Here is a 17774-nt window from a genome sequence, read left to right on the forward strand (position 1 = left end):
CAGGTGGCATGATTCTCGTCGGCATTGTTGTGTTTGTGGGTGAGAAAACTTACAAACATACAGTGCAGCACTTCAAAGTTGCATTGCTAGCGATCAAAGATTTGACAAGCTGAACACATTCTGTACTGTACAGGAGACATGGCACGGGGTTGATTGACAATGGTCTACAGCCAATCAGGAGTCAGAACACAATGCGCTGTAAGAAAAAAAACAAAAAAAAACAAAACAACTGCAACCAAAAAAAATCCCAGAAATCGCAAGGCCGCGAAAGGTGAACCGCGTTATAGCGAGGGACCACTGTAACTTGATGCATTTAGGACATGTGTGTGGACATGATCAAGAAAACCTGCTGAAGTTCAAACTGAGCATTAGAAAGGAGGAGAAAGGTGATTTAAGTAACTTTGAACGTGGGGTGGTTGTTGGTGTCAGACGGGCTGGTCAGAGTGTTTCAGAAACTGTTGATCTGCTGAGATTTTCCCACAAACCATCTCTAAAGTTTACAGTAAACAGAGAAAATATAGTGAGCAGTAGTTCTCAAAGAAAATGCCTCGTCTTCCTGCCAGAAGTCAGAGTACAACGGCTGAGCTGATGGGAGTAACTGTAACTAACGTAACCACTCATTCAAACCAAGATATGCAGAAGAGCTGAATGCAGCACAACATGTCGAGCCTTGAAGCAGACGGGCTACAGCAGCAGACCACGCCAGGTGTCAGCTGAGAACATGAAACTCGGACTACAATTTGAACAGACTCAGCAAAATTGTACAATAAAAGATTGTAAAAGTATTGCCCGGTCTGATGAATATCCGTTTCTTCTGCCACATTTGCATAGCTGGCTAACAATTAGAGTGGGCAACATGAAAGATCCATTATGCCTTGTATCAATAGTTCATGCTGCTGCTGGTAGTGCACAGGTGTTGGGCGATACTTTATTAGCACACTTTGGACCCCTCAGTACCAACTGACTATTGTTGTTAGCCACGCACACCCCTTTGATTTGAAATTTGGGACACAGTGTGTTGCACAAACAGTTTCTGAACACGACGATGAGTTCACTCAAATGGCCTCCATAGTCACCAGATCTCAGCACACTTGAGCACCTTTGGGATGTGGTGGAGCAGGAGATTCACATCTGCAGCAGCTGTGCGATGCTATCATGTTGATATGGACCAAAATCTCTGAGGAATGCTCCCTGCACCTTGAATCTGTGCCTTGCAGAATTAAAACAGTTCTCAAGGTTAAAGAGGGCCCAACCTGGTATTAGAAAGAGTTAACTAATACAATGCCAGATGTGTGTATTCACACATGTACAAGTGTATATAAAAACGTAATTTTCCAATAGAAGCGTATAGTGGGACCCTGGTACAATGTTGAATATCTGCCATGTTTTCATGTCAAACTGAAGATAATCAGTAAGTTTAGGGATAGAAAATTTATATACAATGGAGGAAGACATTTAAGATGTTTTGTTTTAATCAAGGTGGAGCTGTAGGAGCATTAAGGTGGAGCTGTAGGAGCTTTGTGGCACTGACCATTTTAAGAGGTGGATTTGATCAATTCACAAGAGGCTTATTCAACAAAATCTTACTTAAAGTGCCTCAAGTTTCCAGCAGAGTTAAATAACATGATGTGATCGAGGTATCAGAAGTAAGACAAGTTTCAGTGTCAAAGGGTGTAAAATACACTGAAGACTTGTAAGAGGACAGTACCCACAGTAAGACCTCTGAAACACTTTAAGGAAAAGGGATCAGGTAGGCAGACCTGAAGGGGGAAAAAAGCCTGCTGAATAAAGAATTTAACACTTAAAAAAAAAAAAAAAAAAGCAAAGTTAGTGGTCAGTAAACTGCTTTTCAGGAGGGGAAACAAGGCCAAATGCTTGGGCTGGGCTAAGACATACCAGCATTTCACACTTGATTACAGATGAATCCATCTCTGAAATCTACGGCAGTAACGGAAGGATACAAGAAGGAGAGAAAAAAAAAAGTGATGGGAATATCAACTCCTCTCGAGTTGGACACCCCTCGATTCTGCAGAGACAAGCTCCACCCGCTGATTTGCATTTCTGCAGACAAGGATTCACACTCCTGTCCAAACACATCTCAGAGCTGTGCAGGAACTACTTGAAGACCAAAGAAGACTGAGAAGTGCAGACTGTCGTAGACTTTCTTCCACCCTCAATGACCTCGACTCAGCTGAACTTGTGTTTGAAGAGCAAGAAAGTCAAGCTCTCCTGTCATCACAAGAAGCTTTTTGGAACATGGTCAAATCATTCTGGTATGACATCGGCTATCAGATTTGACAAAAACATGAGGAGTCATGCTTAAAAAAACCCCCCAAAAACAACCATTTTTTAATGTTTATCTTCATTGGAACTTTTAATCCAACCAATAGTTCATTTTCAATCTAAACACTGTAGGAAAAGAAGGGAAAGAACGTGTTTTATCATGATACTCTTTAAATTTTGCAGATACATAAACCTCAGTAGAGCCTCTCCTTACACTTAAAAAAAAATGGGCCAGTTTTTTTTAAAGACACTAGAACTACAGAAGTACTTTGAATGTAATGTGTGATCTTAAGGCAGAACATTAATTATCTACAGAATCCCTGATTTTAAGGCTTTTAAATGTCTCTTTCAGAGCATCCAGAGAGTAACGCAGGAACAAAATCTCTTGCTGCATTTGTGTCACGTAATTTGTAAAACAGCAGTGGGACAATGCTGATTAAAGACAGTGAAAAAAAAAAGTTTGAGGACAAACTGACTGTGCCAAAATTTGGAGTAATTTTCCTTAAATTTAGTTTTGCACTTACTGTGCAGATAATCAGCATAATTTCATTTCACTTCAAACCATGGTTCATTTTCCCCAGACTCATTGAAGGAAAGAATTGAGCTGTTGACAATTTTCTTTCAAATGTGGATTTCTTCAGTGATTTGAAATTCTTTGTGGAGAAATAGAATTTCCTATTTCTTCCAGCTGAATGCCTCTCAACATGTAACAAGGGCAGACAATGTGGGGAGTGCAGAAATGGCCAAACACAAAAAGGGGCCCTGAGAGTTCAGCACCTGCTTTTAGAAAAGAGACTCTCAGTGCCACTCTTCCCCCTAGATCCCCCACCCAGCCTATACCCTCTATTTTGGGGCTGGCTGAGTCTGTGTGTCAAGTTGTACAGGGGAGTGATTACTGCTCCATTAGAGAAGGGGGTGAGGGGATGGGTGGGGGCTTTGCTCGAGCAGGAAGCTGGGAGATGTAGCTGCTTAAATTGGCCCACATCTACTGAGAGTGAGCAGCCTGGAAATTACGCCACCGCCCCAAACCCTTTTCCCATGGAAGAAAAAAAAAAAAAACTAAACCAAAAAAGCCCACAAACCCACAGCTTCTCTGCATCTCTTCACTTAGGGAGAAAAAAGGCCTGTTCCAGAATATACCCACGAGTCACATTTTATTCTCACACTTTTTGCCCGTGTTGAAAATTTTTCTGCAGTCCTTTTATGTAATCAACTGTCATTTTAGTTTGAGATAAACAATGTAAGGTTTGCATGAAAAAACAGCTTCCAACACCCATTCATTTCAGGACAGCGGGCTTATCTGTGTTCTCAGCACATGACGCAAGCATTTAAAAAAAGCGCACCTGTAGTTTCTTGTAAATGAAACTGGAAATGCACAAGTGCAGCGTCCTCGGGTAAGAGGTTCACTCACCTTTAGTGTCACTCCCAAAACATTGATGGCATCTTTAACCTGGGGGTGGATGTTCTTTTGCATTAGCTCCTCACACACCCACAGACCCAGGCTGCACACAGCAATGCACCTGAATGGCAGCAGCAGAGAACAAAATGTGCAGATTTAAGTAGAGCAGGATCTGAATGGGATCAGATGTTTTGAGAAATAAACTACTGTATAATTAAAACCATGAACATTTGGACTTTTTTTTTTTTTTTGCAAACAGGCTTTAGAAGCGTTGCATCAAATTTTAATGACAGGTAGCCCACTGCTTCACCACCATTAGCCTCTTCAAATTCCTTATGTATACAGAAATGTACAGCTGCAAAGAGAAACTAAATGTTGGAATGAATACATGTCTGCACTGATTGGTTGTACTTTGTTTGTCTACAAAACTAAACCGCTCCAGTTTATGTCTTTATTGAACACTAATCATTCAGTGCAGCCTGGAAAAATGAAGTGAACCTCGATGCTAATGAGTTCTCCACAAGCTACTTGAGTGAGTTTTGAGATTGGAAGTGTTGGCTGTAGAGGTGCTTCTCCAAAAGAGGAGGCTGGTAAAGTGTGGTTAGTTAGTCTGCCCCTCTTAAAAATGATTGGCTGGTGTCAACAACGCCTCAATGACAATTTAGTGGAAGAACAAAGCAGGAAAAGGCTGCGGAAGCATTTCAAAACATGTCATGATGACAATAACAACAATATGATAGAGCAGGAGGAGAGGCAGGTGTAATCCAAAGCTTACAAGAACACGACAATCGTGACACAGGTGGACAAGATTGTTAAAAAAATATGTATTCTGTATTTATCGAGGAGTGATCAACATAGAAACAGTATTAGAAAACAGTGACGAGCAGGTTCCCAAACCTTTTCTTGGAACGTGTGTAAAACGCGATCATATCAGACAGTGCAACAAAAGAATTACTAATCATACCTCGCCCCTTCATAGTGCTCCTTCGTTGCCGTCTCCAGCAGGATGTTGACCAAGTAATTCTGAACAGAAACGACAACACCAGTTAACAGTTCTCAGTGACAATCCAAGCCATTCCTTCCTTCATCTTTATAACAATAAGACGCCATTAACTGTAACACACAGCCTTGTAGTCATGTTAAATCAGTGTGATGTTCACACTGCTGTATCTAATAACGTTTAGGATAAGTTTGTCATGATTTACACAGCAGACGACTGATTGATCCTAATTAAAACAACATCTGCTTTTATATGAAGTGTCCGTATTCCCGTCACTGCACATCATGAGCGTTTACCTTGATGTCCTCATTGCTCACATTGATGTCATCAGAGCCAGGCACACGGTGCAGTATAGGAATCTGGAGGTAGAGGTTTGGGAAACACACGAGGGAGCCCAGGATCGTCTGAGCTTCCACCCTCGGAGCCTGGAGGAAGTTTTTAAAAAAGAAAACCAAACCCACGGCATCATTAATACCAGAGACAAACACATAAACAACCCGCTTCAAGCGAAAGGCGCAGAACGCATACGATGGATGAGGATTTGAGGGAGCTTGCAGATTTAATTTCATCTTTATTCATGATTCTGCTGACGGAAAAACATCTCACATGTTAGGCGCTGGACAACAAAATGATTGATTAAATGCATGATGGGTGCAGCTCTGTAGCAGGTTGTGCTGCCGCACCTGATGAGCTGCTGTTAAACTGAGGAGCGAGAACAAATCTATGCTGGGAGGTACGTGTAATGGCAAAAACAGGAAGAAGCAACACATACACACCTGATAAATGACAGTTAACATCAACTGAACCATATTCGGGTTTAAAGCTGTGCAAGTAACAGATAGTGGCCATAATATTGATCTGCTCCAGATCAGCTCTCTCTCTATCTAAAGTCCATATGCTCACTTGTACAGATGGTTTACAACATTAACTGAACATGACCAACAGTCATATTAAGACTTTTCATTTAATACTTGTGTGGATTTAATGAAAAAAAGGATATTTACGTATTTCATTTAGTCCTCAAACATGAAGTCATCTATCATGATGAATAATCATAGTAAGACAAAATATCTATAATTCTAATTTCAGCCACAGTTGCTCAGTCCTACATGTAAGTGCAGTTTGTATTTTGTTTTTTAACATTTCTGCTATTTGGTGCCTCAAATAAATTTTTTATTGCTAAAAGCATAAAAATGTCACAAAACAATATCAGCTTTTCAATGTCAAACAGCTGCAAAAGATGAGAAGGATGATTTATGATGTTTTGTGAAGAATTTTATCATCTTTGTTGCAGATTTACAGTGCGACTGATTTGTGGGAAAAAAGAAAAAAATCTGAAACCTTTTTCTAGTTCTTGACTCATAAATTCCTGTATGACTGAAATATCAAATAAAAGTTGAAAGTGTGTTTGTACCTCTGAGGAGCCAGAGGTGAGGACGCAGGCAGCAGCAGCGATGAAATCTCCAATCAGCATTGTGAAGCCCGGCAGGCCGAGGAAGAAGAATCGAGGAGAGCAGGAGCGGATGATGGTGTTCAAAACATCCTGATGATAAGCATGGACACAGATAAACTGTCATCATGTCTGCAGCAATCTCCGTTATTATATCTCTGCAGACTTTATTTAGGAACAGCCTGAATAACAGAACAAAAACAGATTTTTTTTCCTTCTTTTAATTCTCCAGAATGTTTACGATTACAGCCTGGGATTTTTGCATTTGGGGGGAGCCTCGCGTGTTGTTAGTGTGGGTGGAGTGAAGCAGTATCAGAAATATTTTGTAAATGGGCCACAGTGTGAGAGACGTGGCACCGAGAAAGCTTTTCACTTCAACAGGTAGGCTAAGCATTTTAAGCGTGCTGAGGAGAGTAAAGCACTCAACAGTGCATGTCACTAAAGGACAAAAAAAGGGGAAAAAAACAGAGTGGGAAAGACAGACAGAAGAGAGAGACAGCAGATGGATTGTTCACAGTGGATAAGAGGGAGAACAAAAGACCTCAACTTTCAAGAGTCACATGTATGTACACACACACGCAAACCTGTAATTAAAGCCAGAGACAAGGTATTGTTTGGTTGAGGTGCAGGCGGCTCAGTGGCAGATGGGTGCTCTTTCAACACAGGCATATGCTGTATTGCAGAGGGTTCTGCACAAACTGCTCAAGTATGTACAGTATAATACTGCACTAGTGAAGGGCGTAAAAGGATGCTTGAGAATTTCCAGACTATATTTAGCTGGTAATCTTACAGCAAAGACGCTCATTTCTTCACCATTGACGGACACAGGAAATACTCTTGGGAAAAAAATATAAATAATTAGTTTAAGAATAAAAGAATGCAGCATCTAAATAAGACGGAAAGATTGCTGTCTCTCTTATCTGAGTCATGCATGCGCATATTTGCGTATGAAGGCAAGGTCCAGGCTCCAAACACCTGCCTTCTTGGCCATAAACTTGTGTAAATCGGACAGTTCAAACATCAGCCCGTTTCTAGCTGAACCGAAGGGCACCTTAACAAACAATTTCTCTCTCTCTCAAAAACACACACACACACACACACACACACACACACACACAGTACCACTATCTATGCGCGACATTAATCACCCAGAGCTTTGGTAAACAGGGAATCCAGGTGAACAACAGAATAGAATAAACACAGAGAAGACTAGTAGGAAGTCAAACCAACACCAGCAACACATGTGGAAAATTGGTGGGAAGAGCTTCGGGATTGAGGGCCCATTTTACCCTCGTTTTGTTGGTAATTGACCTCTGAAGCATAATGTGTAGTGCAGTCAGAGGTAATTAGCAGGCAACAAACTGTTTCTTGATTGCCTGAAATGAGCATTTTAGAGGAAGCCACAAATGTAGAATGCAAAGTGCTTTCAATTGTACGTGCAAGTAGAGGGAACCTGATTTGAAGTGTGTATAGAAATCAGAACAGAGAAATGTGGAAAGGGAATAACCGCATGCGGCGCTGTGTTGGCAGTAGGAATAGCCCCTGCATCAACAAAAGGTGCATTAACGTAACTCTGAATAGAGCCACCTCAGGCCTTTTTATGTGGCCTCATTTTCACGAAAGCAAACGCTTTCCACCTGCTGGCCCCTGGGGTGACGGGGTTCATTCTGGCATTACATCACTCTGCACAGAATCCCAAAATTTACCAATTTAAATGTACAGTTTCGCATGGGGACATATTTCCTATTGTAATTCATTCACAAGTTGTAAGAAAGGGATAATAACCTACCTGCAGGCTGTTGTAGCCACGAGCAGTTTAATCAACAGCCGTGTCGGTGGCCTACGGGTCAACCTTCACATTTTAATCTGACACTATATAAATTATGCAGCAGCCTCCTTTTAGGGAATGACAAGATGAACAGAGTTAAAAGGAGAAGCCAGCTCTGCACAGGTGCTGAAATCTGTGTGTTTGTGCAAATGTGTTAGTGCTTTCGAGCCCTTTCTTTAACCTAAAGAATAAAAGGTGAATAGATGCATTAAAGCTTTGTGTGCACTTATTATGTTTAGCAAAATATGCTGGTGACTATTGCACTCCAGATTGCAGACCTATTAGATAGATTACTGCCATTGTGCGGTGGTCATGCTTTTGTGAGACCAGTGACCAGAGACTGACAGACTATCAGGACAATAGCCCCGACCTTGGCACTCTGTCAGTTGGAAGGAGAATCCCTCCAAGGGAAATGTCATTTTCCTCCAAGCTTAGTTGATTTTATTGGTGAGGATTTACACTGGGATTCCCCCTGCTGTCTATAAAGCATGGCTGTTTAAGGCAGACTGTGTTACTCCATTGACAGGCAGACTATACATTCAGCATTCATTTCTAAAGATATGAGAGATGCTGTTGAACAAAAAGACCAAACATCTTCAGATGTCTAATATTAAACGCACAAAGAAAAAAACATTTAAAAAAAATAAGTCCTATAATTGGAGCCTCCAGAAAAAGCTTATAAATAAAGAAGCTTAAAAATATTTGTATGCTTTGAAAGAAATCAAAATCGCAAATGTTTTAGGTGCATTGGGGGGGTGGGGTGAAGGCAGAGAGGAAGGAGGAGGAGAGTAAGAGCCACTTTCTTATGTTAAGCAGGCGTGCGGCTGTCCTCTATTGTGTGGCGTGAGGACTCTTTTCTCTGGCCAATTTGAGCATGCTTCAGTGGCCAGCCTGGCTCTGGCCCCCCAACGCATTATACAGAGCCACAACAAAAGCTTGAGAATGCTGCCTGCTCTCTCAGAGTGCCCCCCTCATTGCTCTACTCTGCACTACGTTCCCCAGGCTCCCCTCCCACTCCTTCACACACACTCGCATACACAGAGGCAAGCGGGCCAGTCTACTCCGGGCCCCCGGCCGACGTGTCAGTCTAACGGAGCGCGACAGACGTCAGTCCTTAATTAATCACGTATACGCGGCAGGGGCTCAAAACATTATTTAACGACATGGAAAACATTCTAATAAGCTTGTCACACAGCCAAAGCGCAACAGAAACCCGGCGAGGAGGGCATATATAAATCTACAGTCCTTTATACACACACACACACACACACACACACACACACACACACGCAAAACATCTCTTACACACATTTTCATCTTCACGTTTTTATTTAGAGGAACTCCATTCATAACCACTCAGCTTTGTGCAGAAGCAATGGAGCAATGCCAGACCTGAATACTAGGAAGGGTGTGGCTGAAGGAGGTGGAAGATGCCAAAACACAGTAATGTTCCTCCTCACCTTCTTTTTGTAAATAAAACAAGGGTCACAATCATAAACCTATATAAACTGTGTCCTCACTCCTGCCAGGAAACCCTTGAACCTAACTCATCACTCCAAACACATGACTAGTACTGACACGAGTACAAAGATTGCAGCAAATACAACCAGTTGAATACGACAAAAATCACACATTAAAAAAAGTAAATGGCAAACTGACAAAAACAAACAGCCTTAATTGCTTTTCAGTTTTTAATCAGGGCTGATGCACATTGATTTGACCAATGCGCCATCTACTGGAGGAAAGAGGAACAACCGGCAGCTTTTGTGCAGGAGCCTTACCGGGTCATCGCTCATGAAGCCCTTGTGCATGATGTGGTAAAGGTGCACCAGGAAATCACTGTTGGGGAGCACATCCTGGTGCCTGGTCATCATCTCACAGATCAGTTTGAAGGCCTGCAGTTTGCCAGCCTTGTACTCTGCAGGCAGCATGGTGGCCTAAAGAGGGGAGGAGTGCCATTATCAGGAGCTGGAGACACTTCTATTCTATTAAGCTGCAGCAGAGGCTTGAGAAGCTGATGCATTTTGTCCCCAACCCATTAAAAAATAAATAAATAAATCCAACTCCAGCCACTAAATTTTCCCTCATACAGACATAACACATATTGAGGCAACATTCTTCCTTTTATTGGTTTGCATAAACAGTTTGATTAGATAATACTAATATGTTTGTTGCCGCCAAGGCTAACCATTCGGCTGCATTGATTACTTTTTGCTGCTCCTGGAAATGTAATGATATTGCCTTCTGAGCATTATAAGATCCTCCCAGATTTCCCCCCCCCAAATAGCACCAATTGAGAAATTCACTCTAAATGTTTTAATATTTACTTTTAATGACATGACAGTGGATCCGGCAATCAGATCTATAAATAATTTTTAGGTTTTAGTATTTCATCCATAGCTTGTGTGCACACTAACATATAAAAAGCGTTTTGAACATCTGCTGTGTCTTTGCATTGTTCATACCCTGAAAAGCCAGGACGCAAGCATTCGAAGAGGTGGGATGAAGGCAGGTTGGGGCGGAGAAGACTGGTTGTCCACACTAATCCCAAGATTGTCCCGAATCTGTAAGCAAACATTTCACTTCATTGAATAACACATCATATCTAATGCTTGGTTCAAACTCTCTGCTTTAGGAAGTACAGAATACAATGTCTGATTTAAAATGTCACATTTATAGAAATTTTATCTGTCTTTGACATAAAGAGGATTTAAAAGCATCACTTTGATGTAGGCTTTTTTTTTTAATGCTCGTGTACACATAACATATGGAATTACTGGTTTATCATCAGCTGATTATGTCTTTATTGTACCTTGGCCAGCTTGTGCCACAGCTCATAGAGATAGGAGAAGACCTTGGCATGGATTTTGGGGCAGCGGATATTGTTGACATCTCCCAAGATACCCAAAATTCTCCTCCACAGGACGAAGGCTGAATCAGCATGCCAGCCAGTCAGAGTCCCACCAGCAATGATGCTGACATCATCAGCCAGAAACTCACTGCTATCTGCATGGTCACATAGAAAGAGTAATGGGTGATGTGGGTTACAGAAATTATTATTTGGCAACACTTTGCCAGTACCAAGAAAGACTTCATTTTATTTAGCTGAATGGATTCAGTCAACAAATGCAGATCAACTTTATACAGTTATAATAAAATGAATTGATTTGACTCTCAATGCTAATGCGTCGTTAGAGCAGCTGTTGACCAAATCCTTAAGTTATCTGGTGCATTTTCCCCAAACGCATTATGCAAGTGAATAAAACACTCAAATACTTTTGGGAAACAGGCAGAAACCACATGCATCATCCAAGTGAATTGTGGCAGGACAGTGCCACCTAGTGGGCAGCAGGAGAGCAATGAGAACCTGAGGGAGTAAAGGCTTGGAAAGACAGATGATAGTGTAGCTGATGTGAGGTGATTCAAATGACTTCTGAAAGTTTTTTCTGTTTCACTGTTTTTAAATTTAGTTGCAGGAAAAAAAAGATAAAAGATTGCTCATTTGTTTACAAGAAGAAACAAAAGAGCAATTATTTTGTATTATGTGTGCAGAATGATGACAAAGCAACTACTTTAAGTAAGAGTAGCATCAAACCAAACAAAGAAAAAGAAAATAGAAAAATCTACAGGGGGAATTTAAGACAAAGAAGTGAAATGCAGATGAAGACTGTGGTCTACATGATGAGTAGCAGCTAGGGAGCAGTACCCAAGTGGTGTGGCATGTGTAAGACAGACTGATGCATGGTGTCGTCCAGGGGGCAATCCCGTGGGCACTCTGTGTGCACCAGCAGGGCTGGTGAAGCGGGGGGATTCTGGGGGTAGTGGTAGTGGTTTTGGTGGTTGTGGTGGTAGGACGGGGATGCGGAGTGGGTAGGGAGAGCACACTCAGGACCTAAAAACAACAAGTGGACATGGATCAAACTGGGTTTGAGGAACAGAGCAGAGGGGCAGTGATCACAATGTGGGAAACACAGAAGTTCACGTACAAGGGTGGGAAGGGCAGACAGGGGGACGACAATATCTGCATACACGAGGGGGGAGGGAGTAAATAAATAAAAAGCCTCAAAGCTGAAGGGATGTTGTGGTAATCCCCCCCTCACAGAAATTGACAGGTGACAAATTAAAGGAAAAACAAACCAGCTAATTCAAGCCCCTCCTCCATTTTTCCTGGTTAATGAAACATCTCTATCCTGATGGGAGTAGTCTCCTCCAACATGACAATGCTCTCACTGAATGAAAATTATGTGAACCACATGCTATCCACAGTCACCACTTCACTTCCTATCTGATTACACATGAGACAGTACCTATGAGTTTTTGCACAGCATCAGAAAACCAAATGAGGGAATATTTCCTGGAAAAAATGTGTTCTATCCCTCCAAGGGGCAAAAAGTAAAATGATGCTGTGGTGGTTCTTCTCCATACTACAACAGCGCATCTTTTTTCCCACCCTTAAATTTGTCAAACATCTGTAGATACCTTAAACAAACCAGAGACCACAGGTTACTTTTCCTTTCATAACATTTCCACTTTTCAAACACCACAAACTCCGAGCAGATTTAAAATCTTAAATTGCTTGGGAGAAGTCATCTAGACAATATTAGGTTTTTCACCCTTCCTAAGATTGATCAATCTATCAATCAAGAGCAACGTTACAAAACCCAGTTTAAACTGCACAACTGCTGAAGTCTCCCAAATAATTTAATCACTGTGATGAATGGTCACAAAGGGCTTCCTTTATAATAATGAGGATATTAGCTCTGTTGCTAACTATTATATGTATCAAACCAGCTGCAGGCTGCAGACAGACATAAATCAAGTACTCTGACTGGATTTGTTAGCTCAAACAAACTGTAACAAGCACAGCTAAACAGAGACATTAATAGAGACACTTGCATCAAGATTTAGGGGCATGCTGTGAGTTTCTACCTGCTAAAGCTTCATTATGGCTGAGCAGCAGACTCCCCTGGCTCTGAGGATCAACTGTTACGTCCATGTGTGCCGACTGCGTGGACTGATTATCGGCTTCCTCATCAAACGCCTGCCAGGTAACTTCAGCCTCATTGAGGTAGCCATTGGACGTCTCGCTACTAACACTCTCACCTAGGTAAGGTGAAAAGATTAAATTCATGAAAGAAAAAAAAAGCAAAAGAAGCTTCAAATGGAGCCTACTAGCTCTGTAAGGAAAACTGTAATATCCAATGCAACAATTACATATTTATATGCTATAGTCTTAGAGTATGCTGATGAAAATTCACATTTTTAAAAAGCAATTTATGTTTAACATTAAAACTAAACAGTGATTATAACTTCTAACTTTTCTCTCTGAGCTTGGGCCTCGTGTAGTTTGCGTGTCCCTCAGTATTGCACTCTGTCTCAGCTGAGCTGCTGGTCCGTCGGATGAGGATCTACAACAAAGGCAAACATTTAAACAGATGAACCAAGCGTTGATCAATCTTATTTTAAGCTAACACGATGGTTGAGGATGAATGTTCTCACCACAGGTGGTTCACTGCTCTCAGTCCTGCCCTCAGACATCCTGCTATCAGAACCACAGGAAGTAGGCGAGTACTCTCTCTGCTGGACTGAAAGGCAACAAACAGTTCTGATTTGGTCTCTACCAAAAACTGGAACATGTTCAGTTAATCCCTGTGGCCCTGATCTTAATTATAAAAAAATAAATAAATGAATATGTTTAAAGCAGGTCTTCTGACCAATCAGAGCAATCAGAGCACACAGGCTCAGGAAGGTGACCAAGAACCCGATTATCACTCTGATCGAGCGCCAGAGTGTCCAGTTACACTGGAGAGAGGAGAACCTTCTAAAAGAACCATTTCTGCAGCACTTCAGACCTGAATGGTAGAGTAGCCAGATGGAAGATGCTTCTCAGGTAAAAAGCCCATGACAGCCCACCTGGAGTTTGCCAAAAGGTCTCTCATCTGATTAGAGCACTTTGCTCTCACACAGGCCTACTTGTTGTTCCTACAGTATTTAAAAGTAGAATGGGAGGCAGAGCCTTCAGTTTTCAGGCCCCTCTTCTGTGGAACCAGATTCCAGTTTGGATTCAGGAGACCGAGACTGTATCTGTACTTAAGATTAGGCTTCAAACTTTCCTTTTTCACAAAGCACATAATTAAGGCTGGATCAGGGGACCCTGAATCCTCCCTTAGTTATGCTGCAATAGGTGTAGGCTGCTGGGGGATTCCCACGATGCAGTGAGCATTTCTTCCTCAGTCACTTTTTTCACTCACTATGTGTTTGTACACCTCTCTGCACTTATTTGTTAGTACTAATTTCTGGCTCTCTTCCACAGCATGTCTTTGTCCTGCCATCCTCCCCTCAGCAGACTGTCCTCTGTCCTCCCCACTGTCGCCAACACGCTTGCTCATAGAGGACATGTGATTTTTTTTCCCCCTCGTTATTATTGTAGGGTCTTTACCTTTAAATATAAAGCACCTTACAGTAACCATTGTTGCTGGGACACCGTCCCTACAGTAAAGCATGGTGGTGGCAGCATCAAGTTGTTGGGATGCATCAAGTTGTTGGGATGCATTTCAGCATAAATGCAGCAATCTACAGAGACATGCTTGATGATAACTTGCTCCTGAGTGCTCTGAACCTCAGACTGGGCTGAAGGTTCATCTTCCAACAGGACAAGAAACGTAAGCACACAGCCATGATAATAAAGGAGTGGCTTTGAGACTCTCTGAATGCCCCGAGTGCCTCAGCCAGAGTCCAGACTTGAAACTGACTGAACAACTATGGAGAGACCTGAAAATGGCTGTGCACCAAAGCTCCTGATTCAGACCAAGCTTGACAGTTTCTGCAAAGGATGTGAGAAACTGCCCCCCCAACAAAAAAATAGGTGCGCCAACCTTGAAGCATCATACTCAAAAAGACTTGAGGCTGCAATTGCTGCCAAGTTATTAAGCAAGAGCTGTGAATACTTTAATTTTTTTAATAAATTTGCCAGAATTTCAAGCAACTTTTTCACTTCACTATTGTGTGCAGAATTTTATTGTGATAAATGAATTGAATCTATTTGGAATAGGGCGTTAACGCGGCAGCTTTATTCCAGCTGGAGAATGCTGTGAATACTCTGGATGTACTGCATCTCTGAAATAATTAGCAGACACCTGTTTCTGTGCAATGCAGCTTCTAAACCAAGCTGACTAGCACTGGCTCATAAATCCACCGTCTCATCACTTAAACAATAATAACACCAAAGATCTCTGACATACAGTTTAAGGTCTGTTTAACTATTCATGCTTAAAAATCAAACATATCAGGCTTAGCTGTTAAAATGAAAAATTCCAGTTGAATGTAATGTAAATAATAAAAAGTGTTCACACTATACAAGTCCACTCTCACATCATCTAGTTGAAAAGAAGAATAATGAATTTTACCTTTCTTTAATTTGCTTACAGAGCTGTTTTTTCTAAATGGTTGTTTTTGTACATGTATGTGCAAATATATGATGTTCAAACTCATTTGCAAACTCGAGCTGCACGATTATATCAGCCGTTTCTGCTCCAAGCTTATAAAGGGTAAAGAAGTCAGTAACTTCCTGTTTATGAAAATCTGACTAAACAGAAAAATTCAATTTGGTGTTTGGCCTGTTTTTCATATCCTTTTTATCACGAGGTTAAATTTTTAACTGTGAAAAACAAGCTGTTATTTGCTTTTTTTGTATTGCTTTGAAAAACCGAATAAGATTAATACCGTAATATTGCACTGGATAGTGGTGTAATAAAGACAACTGAAGTGACAGATTACTTCTCTTTTATAAAGAAACTGCAGGGTTAATTTGTATCACAGCTGAACACACAAACTGAATAAAAGAGGAGTAATTCCACTGAAAATAGTTGAATAGGCCTATAAAAGGAAATTGTCCAGTGAGCAATAGTTCTCAGTAAGTGCCAAACTGCTTTAAGTGGATAGGAAGGCAACAATAACTCAAATAACCTCTAATCACAACCAGGGTGTGCAGAAGAGCATCTCTGAATGCCAATAACTGAAACTTTGAAGGAGATGAGCTACAGCGGCAGGAAACTGAGGCTACACCTTGAACAGTCTCAGCAAAATTGGACAGCAGATGATTGGAAAAACATCTGGTACTTGTAGGGTGTACCTAATACAGTATTCAGTGAGTGTATACAGAAGATTAAAAAGTGCTTTGCGCTTGTATATACCTGGTAAGGTCTCAGACAGCTGTTGGGTGATGTCTGAGGTGCTGCTGCTACGCGGCAGAGGACTGTCTCTGCCTCCCAGCTCCTCCTCTCCCCCACACTCTGACAGCTGACACTCCTCCACATCTGACAGTCGGGAAGACAGAGACATGGTCAGGCAGAGGTGCAATACGGATCAAATATCATGGAAACACACTGGAATATGACTTGCAGACACTGTACAGACAAAGATTTCACACATATGAAACATGGTGAGGAAAAACAGGGCATGCAAACATGCAACGGTGATACATACACTTGTTAAGGACAGCACAAGGCACCGGGGCAATCTTGAGAAATGCATTAGTCAGATCATCCAACAACATGGATTAAATAAAAAGTTCAGGGTGCTATACGAGAGACTGTGACTGAATATGAATGGGAAAGGCTGGGCGAAGGTCACGCAACATGCAAACACATGCAGCTCTCACAATACTTTACCTGAGAGTCTGTGAGAGCAAGCAGAGTTACCAGAAGAGATACCAGGCAAGAAAGAGCTCACAGTGTGGAGCAGCATAGGAACACTTTTAGTAGTGGGCAAAGCCTCGTATAGATGAACACAGTTGCTGATGGACTGGCTTCGCTTAGCTTCCATCAGGGAAGGAGAAAGAAGAGGAAAAAGAAGAGAGACAGTGGGAAGAGAAAAAAGGTAAAGGAAAGAAGCAAATATTCAATGATAGTAAAGTACAAAATGCTGCAAAGAAGCTTCTGCTAATAAATTCAATTCTGATCGTGAAAATGGAGCAATTGAAGACCAGCAGCACCAGAGTTTGATCCAAATATAGTCGCATGTGAGTCACAGGTTAAAATAAAACGGCTTTAAGAGAGAAAATATTTTAAAACCAGTCAAATAAATAAATAAAAATAAAGGGACACTGTCACAAAAGTGAGATTTAAAGATTTTATACAGAAAAAATATAGAAAATCATAACACAAATCAGCACAGCAATACCACAAAATCTACCAAATATAAATCACGAGGGAAAGAAATCAAAACGCCTGGAAGACAATAAAATAAAAAACGGGTAATACACATTTCTCAGATAATGAAGAAACACTGATTCTGCACTGTGTCAATTTTAGATTTTATTTTACTGTGAAAATCTCTGGTTTTAAATGTGCAACAGAAGTAAAGAAACTATATAGAAAATGAGCACGAATGCTAAAGTTTTCCTCCAAAAAGCAAAAACAAAGATCAGCGATGTTTTGGTTCTGAATTTAGTGAACTGATTATTATTATGATTATTTAACAGCCGCGTGACCCTTTTAAGATGATCATGAGGAGGCTTTTTAATTTATTCCTAAATAATAATGACATACAGCTGACATTCATTTTAAATTAAAAGATACATTTTCTGACATGTAGTAACACATTTGTAAATGGCAATACGTGACTTCCAGTGTGGAGTATCTGTAGTATTTTCAAACTGACTTTTTGCTCCTTATCAGCTGAAACGCATACTCTCCCCTAAATCCATGCAGATTCAAATGATGATGATAAAAATTTGTGTAGTTAAAATTTTAATTGACACACACACACACACACACACACACACACACACACACACACACACACACACACACAC

General features: G+C 41.1%; 1 protein-coding gene across 1 annotated transcript in view; it reads right to left on the reverse strand.

Annotated features, from left to right (window-relative positions):
• The window catches only part of ralgapa2 (Ral GTPase activating protein catalytic subunit alpha 2), a 104390-nt gene that overhangs the window by 41227 nt on the left and 45389 nt on the right, over positions 1-17774 (reverse strand). The window contains exons 17-30 of the mRNA XM_005739033.1: positions 16630-16776; positions 16153-16275; positions 13460-13545; positions 13278-13368; positions 12890-13063; positions 11667-11852; positions 10773-10966; positions 10426-10524; positions 9742-9897; positions 6097-6225; positions 4979-5107; positions 4647-4705; positions 3695-3803; positions 1160-1210 (exon numbers count right to left, since the gene is read on the reverse strand). Coding sequence (XP_005739090.1) covers positions 1160-1210; positions 3695-3803; positions 4647-4705; positions 4979-5107; positions 6097-6225; positions 9742-9897; positions 10426-10524; positions 10773-10966; positions 11667-11852; positions 12890-13063; positions 13278-13368; positions 13460-13545; positions 16153-16275; positions 16630-16776 — 1733 coding nt within the window. The remainder of the gene's footprint in view (positions 1-1159; positions 1211-3694; positions 3804-4646; positions 4706-4978; positions 5108-6096; positions 6226-9741; positions 9898-10425; positions 10525-10772; positions 10967-11666; positions 11853-12889; positions 13064-13277; positions 13369-13459; positions 13546-16152; positions 16276-16629; positions 16777-17774) is intronic.

The sequence above is a fragment of the Pundamilia nyererei genome, unplaced genomic scaffold (assembly GCF_000239375.1).
Source record: "Pundamilia nyererei isolate P.nyererei 1_Seehausen unplaced genomic scaffold, PunNye1.0 scaffold00088, whole genome shotgun sequence".
In the NCBI taxonomy this organism is placed as follows: domain Eukaryota; kingdom Metazoa; phylum Chordata; class Actinopteri; order Cichliformes; family Cichlidae; genus Pundamilia; species Pundamilia nyererei.